Source organism: Prionailurus viverrinus, chromosome B3, assembly GCF_022837055.1.
Source record: "Prionailurus viverrinus isolate Anna chromosome B3, UM_Priviv_1.0, whole genome shotgun sequence".
Lineage (NCBI taxonomy): Eukaryota > Metazoa > Chordata > Mammalia > Carnivora > Felidae > Prionailurus > Prionailurus viverrinus.
Window position 1 is genome coordinate 58,270,346 of NC_062566.1, and position 14,972 is coordinate 58,285,317.

The 14,972-nt window shown below is 37.6% G+C and overlaps 1 protein-coding gene across 1 annotated transcript in view; it reads right to left on the reverse strand.

Annotated features, from left to right (window-relative positions):
• Positions 1-4,216: 4,216 nt before the first annotated feature.
• Positions 4,217-14,972, reverse strand: part of BUB1B (BUB1 mitotic checkpoint serine/threonine kinase B) — a 51,699-nt gene continuing 40,943 nt past the window's right edge. The window contains exons 16-23 of the mRNA XM_047864027.1: positions 14,218-14,351; positions 13,777-13,917; positions 13,197-13,297; positions 10,670-10,819; positions 8,979-9,121; positions 7,075-7,246; positions 6,172-6,278; positions 4,217-4,771 (exon numbers count right to left, since the gene is read on the reverse strand). Coding sequence (XP_047719983.1) covers positions 4,540-4,771; positions 6,172-6,278; positions 7,075-7,246; positions 8,979-9,121; positions 10,670-10,819; positions 13,197-13,297; positions 13,777-13,917; positions 14,218-14,351 — 1,180 coding nt within the window. The 3' untranslated portion in view covers positions 4,217-4,539. The remainder of the gene's footprint in view (positions 4,772-6,171; positions 6,279-7,074; positions 7,247-8,978; positions 9,122-10,669; positions 10,820-13,196; positions 13,298-13,776; positions 13,918-14,217; positions 14,352-14,972) is intronic.

Below are 14,972 nucleotides of genomic sequence, written 5' to 3' on the forward strand. Positions count from 1 at the left end.
TAACGATATAAATGAGTATCTGCTTCCCCTCACACTAACAAACACAATTTTCAACTATTTTCTATGTGAATGATAAAAATTTCAGGTTTATTTTGCATTTTACTTAATTCAGAATGAAGGGTGAACATGTCAGGTAAGTTGGCCATTAAAATGTTTCTTAGTGGACTGTTCATGTCCTTTGTCTATTTCTACTGGTTTTCAAAAATTTTTAAAGAGTTTCTTTGTACATTAGGGTTAAATAGTGCTTTGTCATATTTTATTCATTCAGGCATTGGTGTTAAAACAGGAAACAAGTAAATCCTTGCCCTTAAGAAAGTTAAATTCTAGTAGCGGGATATAGAAAAAAAATTTACACACACACACACACACACACACACACACACACACAGTTAAATTCTAGTAGCGGGATATAGAAAAAAAAATTTACACACACACACAAACACACACACACACACGCGCGCGCAGAGTTGTGATACGTGCTTTGGAGAAAACAAAGCAGGGCAAAGAGGGACAGAAAGTAGCAGCAGTGTGTGTGGGAGGATGTGTGTGTATAGAATGGCCAGGGAAGACCTCTGCGGTAAGGTGGAGATTTGAGAGGACACCTAAAGGGAAGTAAGGGAATAATCCATGTGAAGACACAGGCAGAAGAAATGGTAAGCAAAAAGGCCATAAAGAGATAAACTAGCTGGAGTGTTTAGGGAGAAGCAAGGAGGTGGACAGGCTAGAGAGGAGTGAGTGAGGAAAAGCAGAGTCAGGGAAGAGGTCAGGGAATAGTGGGCTCAAACTGGTAGGGTCTCATGGGCTGTGATACGTGTTCTGTTATAAATGGAGGTGGGTGGGGAAGCATAGAGATCAGTTATGAGACCTTGAGGTAATGCAAGTGAAAGATGATGCAAATACATGTTGCAAGTAATTTTTCCTAGTTTCAGTTTATGGGTTTTTTTTTTTTTTTTTTTTTTTTTGAGGCGAGAGATAGGTAGCCATATTAGATTTAGGTTTTTATCTACTATAGTAATAAATAGGAATCTTCTTGCTTTTATCTTAGCTTTATGCCACAAAGACAAAGGTTATAAAGCCATCTAGTATTTCATATTTACATTTTCTTACATTAACATTTTGATCTATCTAAAATAGTTTTGCAGCTAAGCAGTGAAACAGGCAGGACCACTGCATGTGGCTGTGCAACTTTTTCACTGCACAAGGGCACACGGCTGACAGGGCAAGTGCAGACTGAAATCTGGGAAAGCTACAGTGCACTGGGAGGTACAGAATCCACTAGAGGATTAGAGTTCAAACTCTAATCCATTGTTTCAACACTAGTTATTGAATACCCCACCTTTTCCCATACTGATTTGAAATGCCACCTTTATCCTATTAAATTTGGTGGAATGAAGGACCTCATTAAGGTCAAAGTTGACCATATTAAGAGAAAAAATTTTAGGGCCACCTGGGTGGCTCAGTCAGTTAAGTGTCTGGCTCTTGATTTCAGCTCAGGTTATGATCTCATGAGTTTGTGGGATCGAGCCCCACCTTGGGCTCTGTGCTGATGGCACAGAACCTGCTTGGGATTCTCTCTGTTCCTCTCTCTCTGCCCCTTCCCTGCTCGCGCTCTCTCTCTCTGTCTCTCTCTCAAAATAAATAAACTTAAAAACAATTTTTTAAAATACATCCTCCTCACTAGGGAAGTCTATTTTAGGAGCCAGACTGGAAGCAAATTTTGGCATGTTAGAAAGGGCTGGTACAGGGGTGCCTGGGAGGCTCAGTCATTTGAGCCTCTGACTCTTGATTTTGGTTCAGGTCATGATTTCATGGTTCCTTAGATCAAGCCCTGCGTCCAGCTCAGTGCTGGCAGCAGGGAGCTTGCTGGAGATTTTCCCCGCCTCTCTCTGCCCCTTTCCCACACGTGCATGTTTGTTCTCTCTCTCTCTCTCTCTCTCTCTCTCTCAAAATGAGTATATAAACTAAAAAAAATTGTAATCTCCTTAATGGGATCATCACTACTTAAGTTAATAAAGTCATCTAAAAAAAAAAAGGGCTGGTGCAGTTGGGAGGAAGAACTCCACCTTTTCCAATGCAATGGAAAAGAAGCCTTTCTTTGGAGTCTGCTTAAAAACTTTAAACACATTGACAACAGTCATTTCAAAGAGGCTTGCGTGAACCATCTGGAAGGCTTTCTTATCTACCTTGAGGTAACAGCTCAACTAACAGTCTAAAGTCCTACTGCTATAGGAAACCTTTTTATTTCCAGATTCAGGTTTGGCATCAGTTAGAGCACTTTGACTTGGGTGGAAAGTTTCTTACTCAACTGGCACTGGAAGGTGAGGGCTCTAACAGTGGTAGAAGATGAGTGGATGCACCCTTTGTGAATGGTGAGGCACTATACATTCCATGGTCTCTTTTCAAAAGTAAAAACCCTATCTTCTCAGCTATTTCCCCTACCAGGTCCATTGTTAGGCTACTTCTGCCTTAGTAAGACAAGAAATAGGAATCATTTGAAGCTTCTGCCAAAAGACAGGCTTCCTTCTCCAAAGACGAAAACAAGCATAAAACACAAGGGAAATGGAAATATGCCCACTTGGTGGTTGTATGCTCAGGCAAAGAAAAAACTAAGACATCACAGGTCCTAGGGCGCCTGGGTGGCTCTGTCAGTTAACCGTCCGACTTCAGCTCAGGTCATGATCTCACAGTCCGTTGAGTTCAAGCCCCAAGTCAGGCTCTGCGCTGATAGCTCAGAGCCTGGAGCCTGCTTCAGATTCTTTGTCTCCCTCTCTCCCTGCCCCTGCTCCACTCATGCTCTGTCTCTCTCTTTCTCAAAAATAAATAAACATTTAAAAAAAAAAAAAAAAAAGGGACATCACAGGTCCTAACTGTCTTCTTCCTTCTACAACGAAGGGTTGGGGTTGGAGGGGCTGGGGAAAGGAGGGAGAGCTGGCAAAACAGTTGCAGGTTCTCTAACAATGGAACTTCTTCAGATTCTCCTCTTTCTTCTCAGAGTGGAATTTCAAAGACAAATCTTTATCTATAGACCAGTGGTTTTTCAGGCTTTCTGTTAAAGTTCTTAAAGATTCACTAGATCGTAGCTATGCCTATGTTAAGAAAGAATCTAAATTTACTGTCCAGCTTCAGACTAATGATTTTAATGTGTCAAAGGGGTGGATTGAGAAATGAGGAGAGCAGAGGCGTAGAAGGGTCCAATTACACAGAAGATAAAGACACATAATTTTATACATCATCAGTTGTACAAAAAGCGACCATAAAAATGTTTGAAAAGTTGTATTTTGGTTAAGAGCAAAAATTTCTAAGTTGATTATCTTTCAGATTCAAGTCATATTTCAGTGCTTTAACTATATATGCTTAAATATTTTTAGTTGAGATATACTTAGAATTTTCTGCTTTCCAGCAATCTTAGAGCAGTAACAGTGACAACTAGAGTCAAAACACACACACACACACACACACACACACACACACACACACACACACAGAGAGAAATAATCAGGCACCATCATGGAGGGAGGCACATTTGAGAATTTTGATATTCAGAAATGAAGCAGATCATTTTCATTGCTCCATTCTTCCAATTTTCCTCCCTATGCCCAAGGCCAGGTATAATTCGTGCTTCTGTTTGGGGGTCCAATACTTCATCTAGAGCTACTCTCTCCCCAATTAGTACATGCTTCAAAGTTATCTTTTCATTCTGCCCTTCTATCTCTTCAAATCTTCCAAACAACAAAACTTGCTTCCATTCTTTCATTGAGCCCCAAGTCATTCTGCATGTCACAGAATGATTATTCCATTTCTAAAAGGCTGCTACACCCCGTTCAAAACCTTCTCTCTTCCTTTCTAACAGCCATAATCCTAATCAAGAGACCCAAGAGCTGCAGCACCACTGGATTATATAAAACCCACAAAAGGGTCTTGTGGATAAAAAATGAAAACATTAAAATAGAATCAAAACGAACAATTTTGCTACTTGAAATTTAAGAAATTTGGCCTTACAGAAATAATTTTATCTACTTTTAAACCTAGGCCACTTAGCGGAAGGTGAGGAGCACCCGAAGGAATGGTTGGCTATTCTGTTTTATTATGATTCTATCATAGCAGTTCCATGTCTAGGGTATATACAAATTTCCATGGTAAAACAGCTCCTGTCTGCAAAATCAAGCCATTTATTATCTTAGTTGGCAAAAAGTAGATGAGATGTTAGAAGCACAAATTCAACAAATACTATTTTATTACTTAAAAATACATAGCGACCATTAGGGTACATGTCACAAATTACACAAGAAAAATGTACAGCGAAAAGTAGACAGATGTGTTAAATGACAATAAGGTACCCATTCCTATGGAGCCCATTAAGAATAAAACAGTTCTTTGTTAGTTAGACAAGGCCAAGAATAGTGGCCTTGTAAAAAATGCGAGTTACCTAGAAATATACCTCTACTAAAAAGTAGAAATGTGTTGGTAGTGTACCTAAATGTGTTCTAAATTAAATTATAGCATACCCAGGCCCAGTGTTCCATAATACAACCATTGGTTTTAGGCAGGAATCTGTGAGAGACTTGACTGCCTATCTTGCTGAAAGAGCAAAGCCCCAGGACTGATTAACTTCCCTACCTTCCATAAAGCTTTGTTCAGGTGATTTTGGAATGCGGTGTCAAACACCCCATTCATTGCTGCTGCAAGTTCCCTCAGAACAGACACTGTGGACTCATCACTGGCATTCAGAATCCGCACAAAGAATTTATTCCACAATTCACCATCTTTTAGCCTAAAAATATATAAAACCATTTCCATCAAGATTAGGCACATAAAAGAACTCTGGATTTAAATCAGTGGTACATTTATGCACTAAATAATTTAAGGTAATAGCTACAACTCTAGGATTAGAGTGCATTCAAGTAGTCCTGTCAAAGCACAAGGTGGAACTAAAAAAAAAAAAAAAAAAAAAAAAAGACTACTCTGGTGGAGAAAGCCATAATACAATGCATGTAAAGAGAAAGTCTCTGATCTGAATCTATAAATTTCCTCTGTGCACTAAGATGCAGCACTGTTCTACAATAGAAGAAATATGAATTTTGCTTCTCTTCTCTAACTTTCCTAAAGTCTAGGTAGGTCTTACAGAGACAGCAGTTCTCCCTCTCCTCCAGCCCAGTGTTTTATTATCTTCACAATCTTCTGAGAATACTAAGCTTGACTGAAGTAACTACTGCTTAAGTCTATGATGTTTGTAACTTTTTTAAATCAGAGAAGTTTCTATTATTGTGTAAGGCAGGGTTATTAGGAAACCCCAGCTGATGCTGTTTGTATTAGACCCACCTAGGACCATAACCAACTAGAGATACCTGAATTTATCCTACAGGTCTTACATTATATTTAAAGCCAATTTTTAAAGCACGTTTAAGAGACAAGTAAGACTGGCCAAATTCTGAATTAAATAAGAAAAAAATACATAATTCAATTTGTTGGGAGCAGGGAGAATGGACAAGGGGTGTTAAATTCTCAACATTGTCTTTTTTTTTTTTTTTAAGCCAAAGAACATACCAATAAGTGATAGATTGGGAAGCTTATTCTGGGAAGTTATTAGCTATGATAAGCTAAAGTGGAACATGGGATATTTAATAAGTTTTATGAGTAGGCTTAAGGGAATACTAAGGTTCTAAGACCAAGCAGCTCTTATTAAGGGAGCATTTACTTCTCTTAAGGAGATTCAGTTCTCTGCTTTGGTTCTGACCATTCATTAAATAAATAGCCTAAAATTAGTACATAATTTAGAAATTTAATTCTCTTCAAGAAATGCTTATTAACTTTGATAACAATAGCTACTGAAAAGGAGTATAAGACTAACATCAATTGGTTAGAAAATTATTCTCATGAAATGTTTCCATTAACACTTTTAGATTGAGAGGCTTCCTTATCATAGTCACAGTCTCTATGATACATCTAGGTACAGAATGATGTCCTGAAGTCTGAATAGTTTGATTCTTATTTTTAATTAGTATTCCTTTGTCCTGCACTAGATCCTCCATTGATATTCTAATGGAAACCGGTTGAAATTAATGGAATTATGGCATTTGGAATAAGAAAACTAAGGCTGCCCAAGCAGAGGGCATCCAAGAGCAAGAGAAAATTATGTGGACAGGCAAAGACCCTGAAATCACCAATACTTACTCAGAAATATTTTGGCTAAGTTTCCAGAGGGACCCATCCCAGAAGACCTGTAGGTGTTCCTTGAACAATAGTAAATGTGCTAAATCTGCTATACCAAACAGATCTACCTGAAATCACAAAAAGCACCATCAGCTAAAATAATTCTCTGCTACGATCATGGCAACTTATTTATGTAGAAAGTTGAAAGTTATTATAATGTTTATCTTATGACATACATTTTAGTAGACTGTTCCCTACCCTTACCATAAAGGGAGAAGCTCCCCCAAAGAAGTGATCAACAGAGCTAACTCCAGGATTTAGCCTTAAGAATAAAAGATGAGAACAAAATTGTCCTGAAGAACAAAAATATCTGACTGTCCAATTCAAATTTGTAGACCTACTGAATTTGCATGGCCTCTAGCTGTGATCTAAACGTGGTTCGCATGATAGTTCAAGTTCATGCTACATATTCAATCAGCGAATGCCAAATGTTCAGAGACAAGTCAGAGGAATTTTTGTATACAATGCTAGCATATAAAACACTTTACACTTATAATACTCTTTTTATACACACTATTCCATTTAATCCTCACAACAATTTTGACATACACAGAGCAGACTGTTCTCCTTATTTCACAAAGATTACAGAAAATGTCTAATAAAAGACCACACAACAGATAAGCTATAGAAATGGCCCTGCCAGTTAGGTTACTGAGTTAGTCATGTGTCTGCACGTGTATGTGTACAGTCTTCAATGTTGTGATAGAAAAATGGTACATTTTGCTTGACTTGGTGCTATCTGAAAACTAGGTCATCTATTCCAGGCGAGACAATATCAGTAAACACTAGCTTTCATGGCTTATGTAGATAAGAAAGAGATTAAGAAACCCTTTCCATATTTGCTCAGGCTTCTTTTACACTTACCTGGTAGGGAGAAGAGCAGTTAGCCAGGATCTTTTGTCCTTCCAGGATTTGTACAGTCCGAAAGCCGCTGAGGACAAAAACATCTAGCTGCGCCCTAAGGTCGACACTGTAGGAAAAGTCCACTATCTTCAAAGCTTGATTGTTCTTATTACAATCATAAGGATCGTGGATTCTAAGCCCAGATTTAAGAGAAAGAGATAATAAAAATAGGCCATGAAAGAAGCTGCAGAGCCGGTCTTAAAAAAAAAAAAAAAAAAAAAAAAGGAAAAGAAAAAAAATAGGTACTGCAGGTGACTCTTAGCTATGCCAACAGCTCCCTCCAGTGGTTAGCTATGAAAATGCACCTGTAAGAGCAGCCAATGTGTCCACCTTAAGTGGGGAATGTTGAGATTAGTCCAGTGACAAAAGTACATCTAAACCATAATGTATACCCACCACAGAACATTTATCATACTATGTTTATTACATAACATAAATACTGAAAGTAGAGTGCAATCCTCTGTCTTACTAGACACAGTAATACATACAAGAGCAATGTTTTACACACTGATGAGAATTATGATGGAAGAAATAAGCTTTTATAGATGTCATAGGCCTTCTTGTTCATTATACAGATTAGGTTTTCCAAGTGTTATTCAGATTCCTCCTTCTCAGAATTTAACTGAAACAACAATATAAGGCAGTTTTTTTTTTGTAAAATGCCACCTCTACTGTAAACTATCCTGTTTTTATTAAACGAACACCATATTCTCTCTTACTCTTACCTGTAATTCCAACTGTTATTTACTTTAAAAAAAAAAAAACAAAAAAGAAATAAAAAAAGACAATTTTAAACACTAAGTTCACTATTAATTATGTTTTCCTTGTTAGCTATTCCATGCAATAAAGCTACTCTCCGAATAAACAGAAGAACTATACATGTGACAGAGAAGAATGAATTATTTTCATGTGTTCCTTTTGTCTCTGCTTTTCTCAGTTCCTTCAAATCCCTGATTACTATCAGTGATAGGTGCTATATTCTTAAATATAGGGTTTGACTAATCCCATCACAGAATGATAGATTTTACTTTAAAATTTACATTTGCTCCCAATTTTCCTTGGTTCAAGATACAACATTTTTTGGCCATCATAAAACTATATATTTCTTGCTCTGTGCTCACCCCTTGAACGTGATGTCTAAACTTGGTTTTAATTTGAACACCAAGCCCTTTTCCTTGGCATAGTTTGCATTTGCACTCTGGTTTTACCCACTTCTCTTGACAATTACCTCAGTCTGGCTTGACTTAATTAAGCTTTGGTTTTGAAACCAAGAAGTGCCTCAGTTTTGCTAAAATCTTCACTAGATCTGCACTGGCCCCACTCAAATAAAGACTATACAATCTACTTCACGTTCCTGCAAGTATTCATATTTTATATCTCTTCTAGACAGTAATCATCACAATACTGAGAGGTTAATTCTTTTTTATGAATTAATATGTTTCCTCAATGTATTTTTTTCTTTGAATTCTTTTAAAGTATTCCAAATGATTATTGACTTTTAGATAGCAAATAACTCTCTTAACATACTGTGTTCCTCCGTATGGCATTTATCAAAAGGCAAAAGGAATTGGAAACTAGCCATATATTTTTTTTAAACATTTATTTATGAGAGAGAGACAGAGAAAATGTGCGGATGTACGTGGGGGTGGGGCTAGGGAGGGGCAGAGAGACGGGGGGACGGAGGATTTGAAGTGGGCTCTGCACTGACAGCAGAGAGCCTGATGCAGGGCTGGAACTCACAAATCATGAGATCATGACTCTAGCCAAAGTTGGCCGCTTAATCAACTGAGCCACCCAGGCGCCCCAGAAACTATCCATATTTAAGAGAAAGTTGACAGAATTATAAGGGAATGAAAAGGACCAACCTGTTTCTAAGAATCAGACTCCTTGGACTCAAGTCACCATGGACTATTTCTGCTCTGTGTAGTTTCTCCACTATTGTCAAAAGGTTATAAATAACCAACACTATTATTTCATGGGTAATAAGTTCACTGTGTTGAAGAAGATCCTGGAAACAAAAGGACAGAAAATTCACATACTTCTTAAGTTGGGATGATTGTACTTAAACTTAATACCTTGCTACCTGCTGCTTTGTACTCTTCCTTGTCGTTCTCTACTAGAATTTGGGCTCCTTTGTAGTTGGGTCTTTGTCCCAGTGTTAACAACATTGCTCTCCTGTGAGGTTGTAAGGGTTTGATGAATAATGGACGAACATCAAGGATTAGCCGGGCCCATAATAGGTGCTCTATAAATGGTAGTTTCATTCCAACCATTTTAGAAAATTCATATTACCATCAAAATATGCAACAAAACCTTCTTAAGAACATCCCAAAGAATAGAATGATATATTGTATTTGGGTTCTAAAAATAATCTAGTGGGGGATAGCACAGACAAAACAAGAGTAGCAAAAATAGACCATTCCTTATGTAAGGAGTTTGGAAGTTGCCACTCTGTCCTAACAAGTAAAAAGCTTAACAGACTGAAAAACCAACTCTTCTAGGATCTATAAGCATGGGAGGGGGTGGGGAAGGTCCCTCACACTTCTGTGAGTTTTATGTCTAGGAACTAGATCCGGTTCTCACACTAAATATTGGAGAAAAATTCTCTGTGCTTCTAGAGGGGGAGTGGAAAAGGAACCATTTTGAAACAGGCCAGAGCACTCTGTTCTTAAAAAGCTCTGTCTCAGGAGAAACTAGTTGACCAGAGCCTAAGCTGCTAGAGTATTCTCAGAGCCTACTTGACCTGTGGAAGGGAAACACCCAACTGCAGCCCACTCTAGCCATCCTGTCCCACCTAAGGGAGGAGAAACACTTGTGAAGTACACAGTCCAGAGGCAAAGGCTCACTATAAAAGAACATAAATCATAGAACTATACAATGCTTTCCTTCCCCTCACACCTTATCACCGCATTATTAAAGGCCTATTTATAGCAGTTCTTTTTACCCAGTACATCATGTCTGGCTATCAAGAAAAATTATAGACATACTAAAAGGCAAAAAACACAATTTAAAGAGACAAAGGAAGTATCAAAACCAGATAGAATATTGGAATTATCACACCAGGAATTTAAAATAAGAGTGGTCATGAGCTGATGATGATCATAGTTAGATGACTAGGTCGTTGCACAATGCTATTTTTGTCTATGTTTGAAAATTGACATAATGAAAAGTTAAAAAAATACCAAAGAAGTTCCTGGTCAAGAGAACTTGGGAAAGGAAAATGATCAATGCTTTTAATTTATAATTTTGTTGTTGTTGTTGTTATTCTGAGAGAGAGACAGAGCAGACACAAGCAGGGGTGGGGCAGAGAGAGAGGGGGGCAGAGAGAATCCTAAGCAGGCTTCACAGCCAGAATGAGCCCGACACAGGGCTCCATCTCAGGACTGTGGGCCCATGACCCGAGCTGAAATTAAAGAGTCCAAAGCTTAACCAACTGAGGCACCCAGGCACTCTTTAATTTATAATTTAACTGATCTATTTCTAGAAGATTAACAGGAATCTTGCACTAAATTCATATGCTAAATGGAACACAAATATGCTTATATATTATTCAAACCTGAAGAGTGAAGCAGTTTATATATTGGTGCCAAACAATACAACCATCTTGGTATTGGTAACAGCTGCACAAATGATCATACTCCTCATTCAAACGTTCCTTTAACTTGAGGTTGATATAAAAGTCCCATGGGACAGGTTGAGAGGACACCTGTAAGAAATTTTAAAAATAAGAGCTATCAGAATCTATGGTTATGGTTGGCAGATTGAAAACATTCCCTCCAGCCCTTATGATACTACAACAGAAATAACAATAAAAGAATGTTTTAAAAGTCATAAATCTATAATAAAAAAACACAGCAGCAACAAATTCTGGAAGCTGGAAGGAGAACAGTACGAGGCAATCCACTTAGCAGACCCAAGGAAAGCTGATTCTAGCAGTGGAGAAAGCTGAGAGCAACCAAATTTATGCTACAAGACCATCTCCCCACAGTATAAAACTGATGGCACCCAATTACCTACAGAAGTAAGGGTGGAGGTGAAGCCAATACAGGAGTGGATGAACTCCATTAATGTGGAAGTTAGGAGTAACTTAACGTGGAAGTTAGAAGTACAGGAGTAACTCCTGTAGCCCAGACTCTCCTCCATTCTAGAAGACCAAAAGTTAACCCCTAAAGAGTATAAAACAGAAGGGCTCTGGACTAGAGGACACCAGGCATTGTTAAGAGTTGGGGGGAAGAGGAAAAAGTTTATATATCAAATGTTAAGATGCACCTTTCCACCCCTCCACTCTCCAGACTAATTTTCCCACTTCGTTTTCAGGAAGCTAGCAGCCAGGATTATATGATCAAGGCAGGATATTAGAAGTTTTCTCTGAAGGGTCTGATCAGCTTAAAAGAAAAGACCTCAAGGATTGAGGCATTTATTGAATGGCCATGTGAAACTCTTCTTACAGTGAGGTCCAACAGTGTCAAGGTTCTATATCAAAGAGCTTTAAATTAGCTTTTAGAGTCCCATGCTTATATATGAATAGAAAGTCAAAGTCTTGAAGAAAGCTTCTAATATGAAAGACTGAATTCAAAACAGACAAAAGGAAACAGATGATGCAGGGAGAAAAAAAATTTAAAGCATCATAAATATACTCAGAGAGAAAAGGAATGTTCCACCTTTGAAATGAAGAATGTTACAAAGAAGAAAAACTTGAGAATAAAAAAGAGCTCTTACAAATCAAATGCATGACAAAAGAAATGAAAAATCCAATAAAAGTTCTGAAAATAAAGTTGACAAAACATTCCAGAAAGAAAAAAAAAAAGAGAAAAAGAGAAAAAAGATAAGATTTTTAAAGGATCTCTAAGCGACTCCATGTCCTAATAAAAAGAATTCTAGAATGAGAGAACAGAGAAGACTTAAAAGAAGAAATAATTTATTCTTTGAAGAAAAATTTATCAAAACTGAAGGAGTTTCGGGATTAAAATGGCCATCCAGGGGCGCCTGGGTGGCGCAGTCGGTTAAGCGTCCGACTTCAGCCAGGTCACGATCTCGCAGTCCGTGGGTTCGAGCCCCGCGTCAGGCTCTGGGCTGATGGCTCAGAGCCTGGAGCCTGTTTCTGATTCTGTGTCTTCCTCTCTCTCTGCCCCTCCCCCGTTCATGCTCTGTCTCTCTCTCTGTCCCAAAAATAAATAAAATAAACGTTGAAAAAAAAAATTTTTTTTAATAAATAAATAAAAAATAATAAAAAATAAAATGGCCATCCAGTGTCTAGTGTACGGGAGATAATAGGTTTTTAACAAAACATAATATACTTGTGGAATTTCAGGACACTGGGGACAAACATAAGATCCTACAAGGATTCCCAGAGAGGGAAAAACAGTCTCACACAAAGAATGGCAAAAGACTTTAGAAAGCAAGGCCCCAAGCCAAAAGATAATAAAGCCTATCTTCAAAATTCTAAGGAAAAAAAGTTTTGAACCTAGAATTGTAATATCCAGTCAAACTACCAATCAAGTAAAGATGTGGAGTAAAGAATTTTCTGACATGAAAGATTTCAAAAAAATGTATAGCATATGCATCCTTTCTCAGGAAGCTACTAAAATATGAGGCCTTAAACCAAGAAAGAAAGAAAAATGGGAGCCAGTATTACTGGGCATCCAATGTAAGAAAGAGGTAACATGAATCCCTAGGATAATGGTGAATGGAAATGTCAAGGTAATACTGTGTGAGTGTGAGTGAGTGAGTGAGTGAGTGAGTGTGTGTGTGTGTGTGTGTGTGTGAAGCACAGAATGTAACTTATCCAGATTGGAGCAGGCCAGAAAATTTCGGGATATTTCCTAAAAAAGATAACATTGATAGAATACTTAGTATGTTTACACATATTAAGAGATTTACACAATAGCCTCTCATTTTTGATATCTCATCCTGACATATAATGGTGAGTGATTTCTTGGTGTCTCACTGACTTTTCTATCCGGAAGCTGATAGACTATTCAAAGGATTTGATGGTACCATGGGGCCACAATCACTGCCTCAACCCACATTGTTTTGTTTTTTTTTTTTACAAGATAATTGAAATGACAAAGAACCAGTCCCACCTTTATTATGGTTAACTCTGCAGAGTTTCTTGGTGTCACCCAGAATAATTTATAATCTTCACATATTAGGTATTCTTGTTTAATGCAATAATCCTCATGACCTGTTGAGAAGGTATGATTCCATTTAAAAATCGTGAATGTATATAGCTCCTTAACTTTTACTTCCTGGTTTAAGGGCTAAAGGCACTTTGTATTTGCCAGTAAGCAGCATCGAGAATACTTTTCAAAATCATTTGTTAAAAGTTGAAAGAGGGGAAGACAGAATCTCTATTGTTACTGGGACATGAATTTATCAGTGTGTCAACTCTATAATGCTGTTTCATTTTGCTACAATGCTGTTTGTTTTTTTAAAGGAGTAATTTTTTTTAATTAAGTAAACTCTACCCCCAATGTGGGGCTTGAACTCATTACCTGAGATCAAGAGTCACACGCTCTCCTGACTGAGCAGGCCAGGAGCCCCTATAATGCTGTTTCTTATAATCCAAAAATATTTATTGTGCTCAAACATCAAGCTCAAGTACAAATAATCACTTACTTGTATACTATCATACAAAAAAACCCACTTACCAATGATACTTACCTAATTCAATTTCCTTTCCTATTTCCAACCTGGGCATTGGTCTATCTTCTACAAAAAATTCTGCTGAGGCCCTCAGCTCTGATAGAGACTTTAGTAGTTGTCTGCGATACCGTGGACACCAGGGTGACTGAGTAGGGTTGTCTGGGAGAAAAAAAAGTTGACAAAGGGATCACCCCAAAACCTCAATGTGTATTATAAACAGAGGCGGGGGGGGGGGGAGGACCCAAAACCAAGATTGCACAGTCAACACTGCTAACCTAACAGCACTCATATCAGGTCTTTATGCTGTTCAGGTGGTACTGATTCATTCTAGAAGTTTCATAATCTATGGTAACTTTTCTAGAGAACAAAACATAAAGATCAGTTTGCTGAGATAAATAAGTATTCACTAGACATGAATGCAGATGTATGTTTGTTTACTAGTGGTACATATGAAGCTACCTGCAGTCTCATTAGTAAGCTCCAGTTTCTCAGGAATTTGAAGACATTTGATGGAGGAGGAACTTGTAACTGAGGCAGAAGACCCAGAGTACCCAGAGGAGTGTGTTGCTTCTCGGCTGTCTTCGATAATTGGGCTGAAAGAAACACAAATGAGTCAGTCCTCACAGGGATAATATATATTAACTCATCTTTGTTATTTTATTTAATATTCATTTTAAATCAATGTAATTTTCAAAGTCCATTATTTTCCTGAAACAGATATAGATTCATAATCAGAATCTAGGTGACTTTATCTACCTTGGCTGACAAGCAACACTCAGCATTAGATTTTCTAAATTTATGCTTTATTCACCTAATCCATACTAAATGCCTACTCTACATCTATTCTAAACTACTGGGAAACATTGACTAAGATACCAACTTTCTTCTTGGTTATCCTGTCTGTGGACTTTTTACTCTTCAATAAGAAAAGGTCAAGAAAGAGAAAGTGAAACCCAAATCACCCATGATAATGCTAGCAAATGTGATAAAAAGTTTGTTAGGAAAAAAAATCTGAAAATGCAGTTTTAAAAGCATAAATTGGCAAATTAAAGAATATTCCTAAAACTAAAATTTGTTTACATTTGCCAAGTTTTAAATATAGTCAGCCCACGGCTCTTTATGCCATTCCCTCAATACCATTCTTTATTCACTGCCACCTCTCCATTAAAAGATACTTTAAAAAAGTACATTTCTACTTGCTTATCTGAAATCAG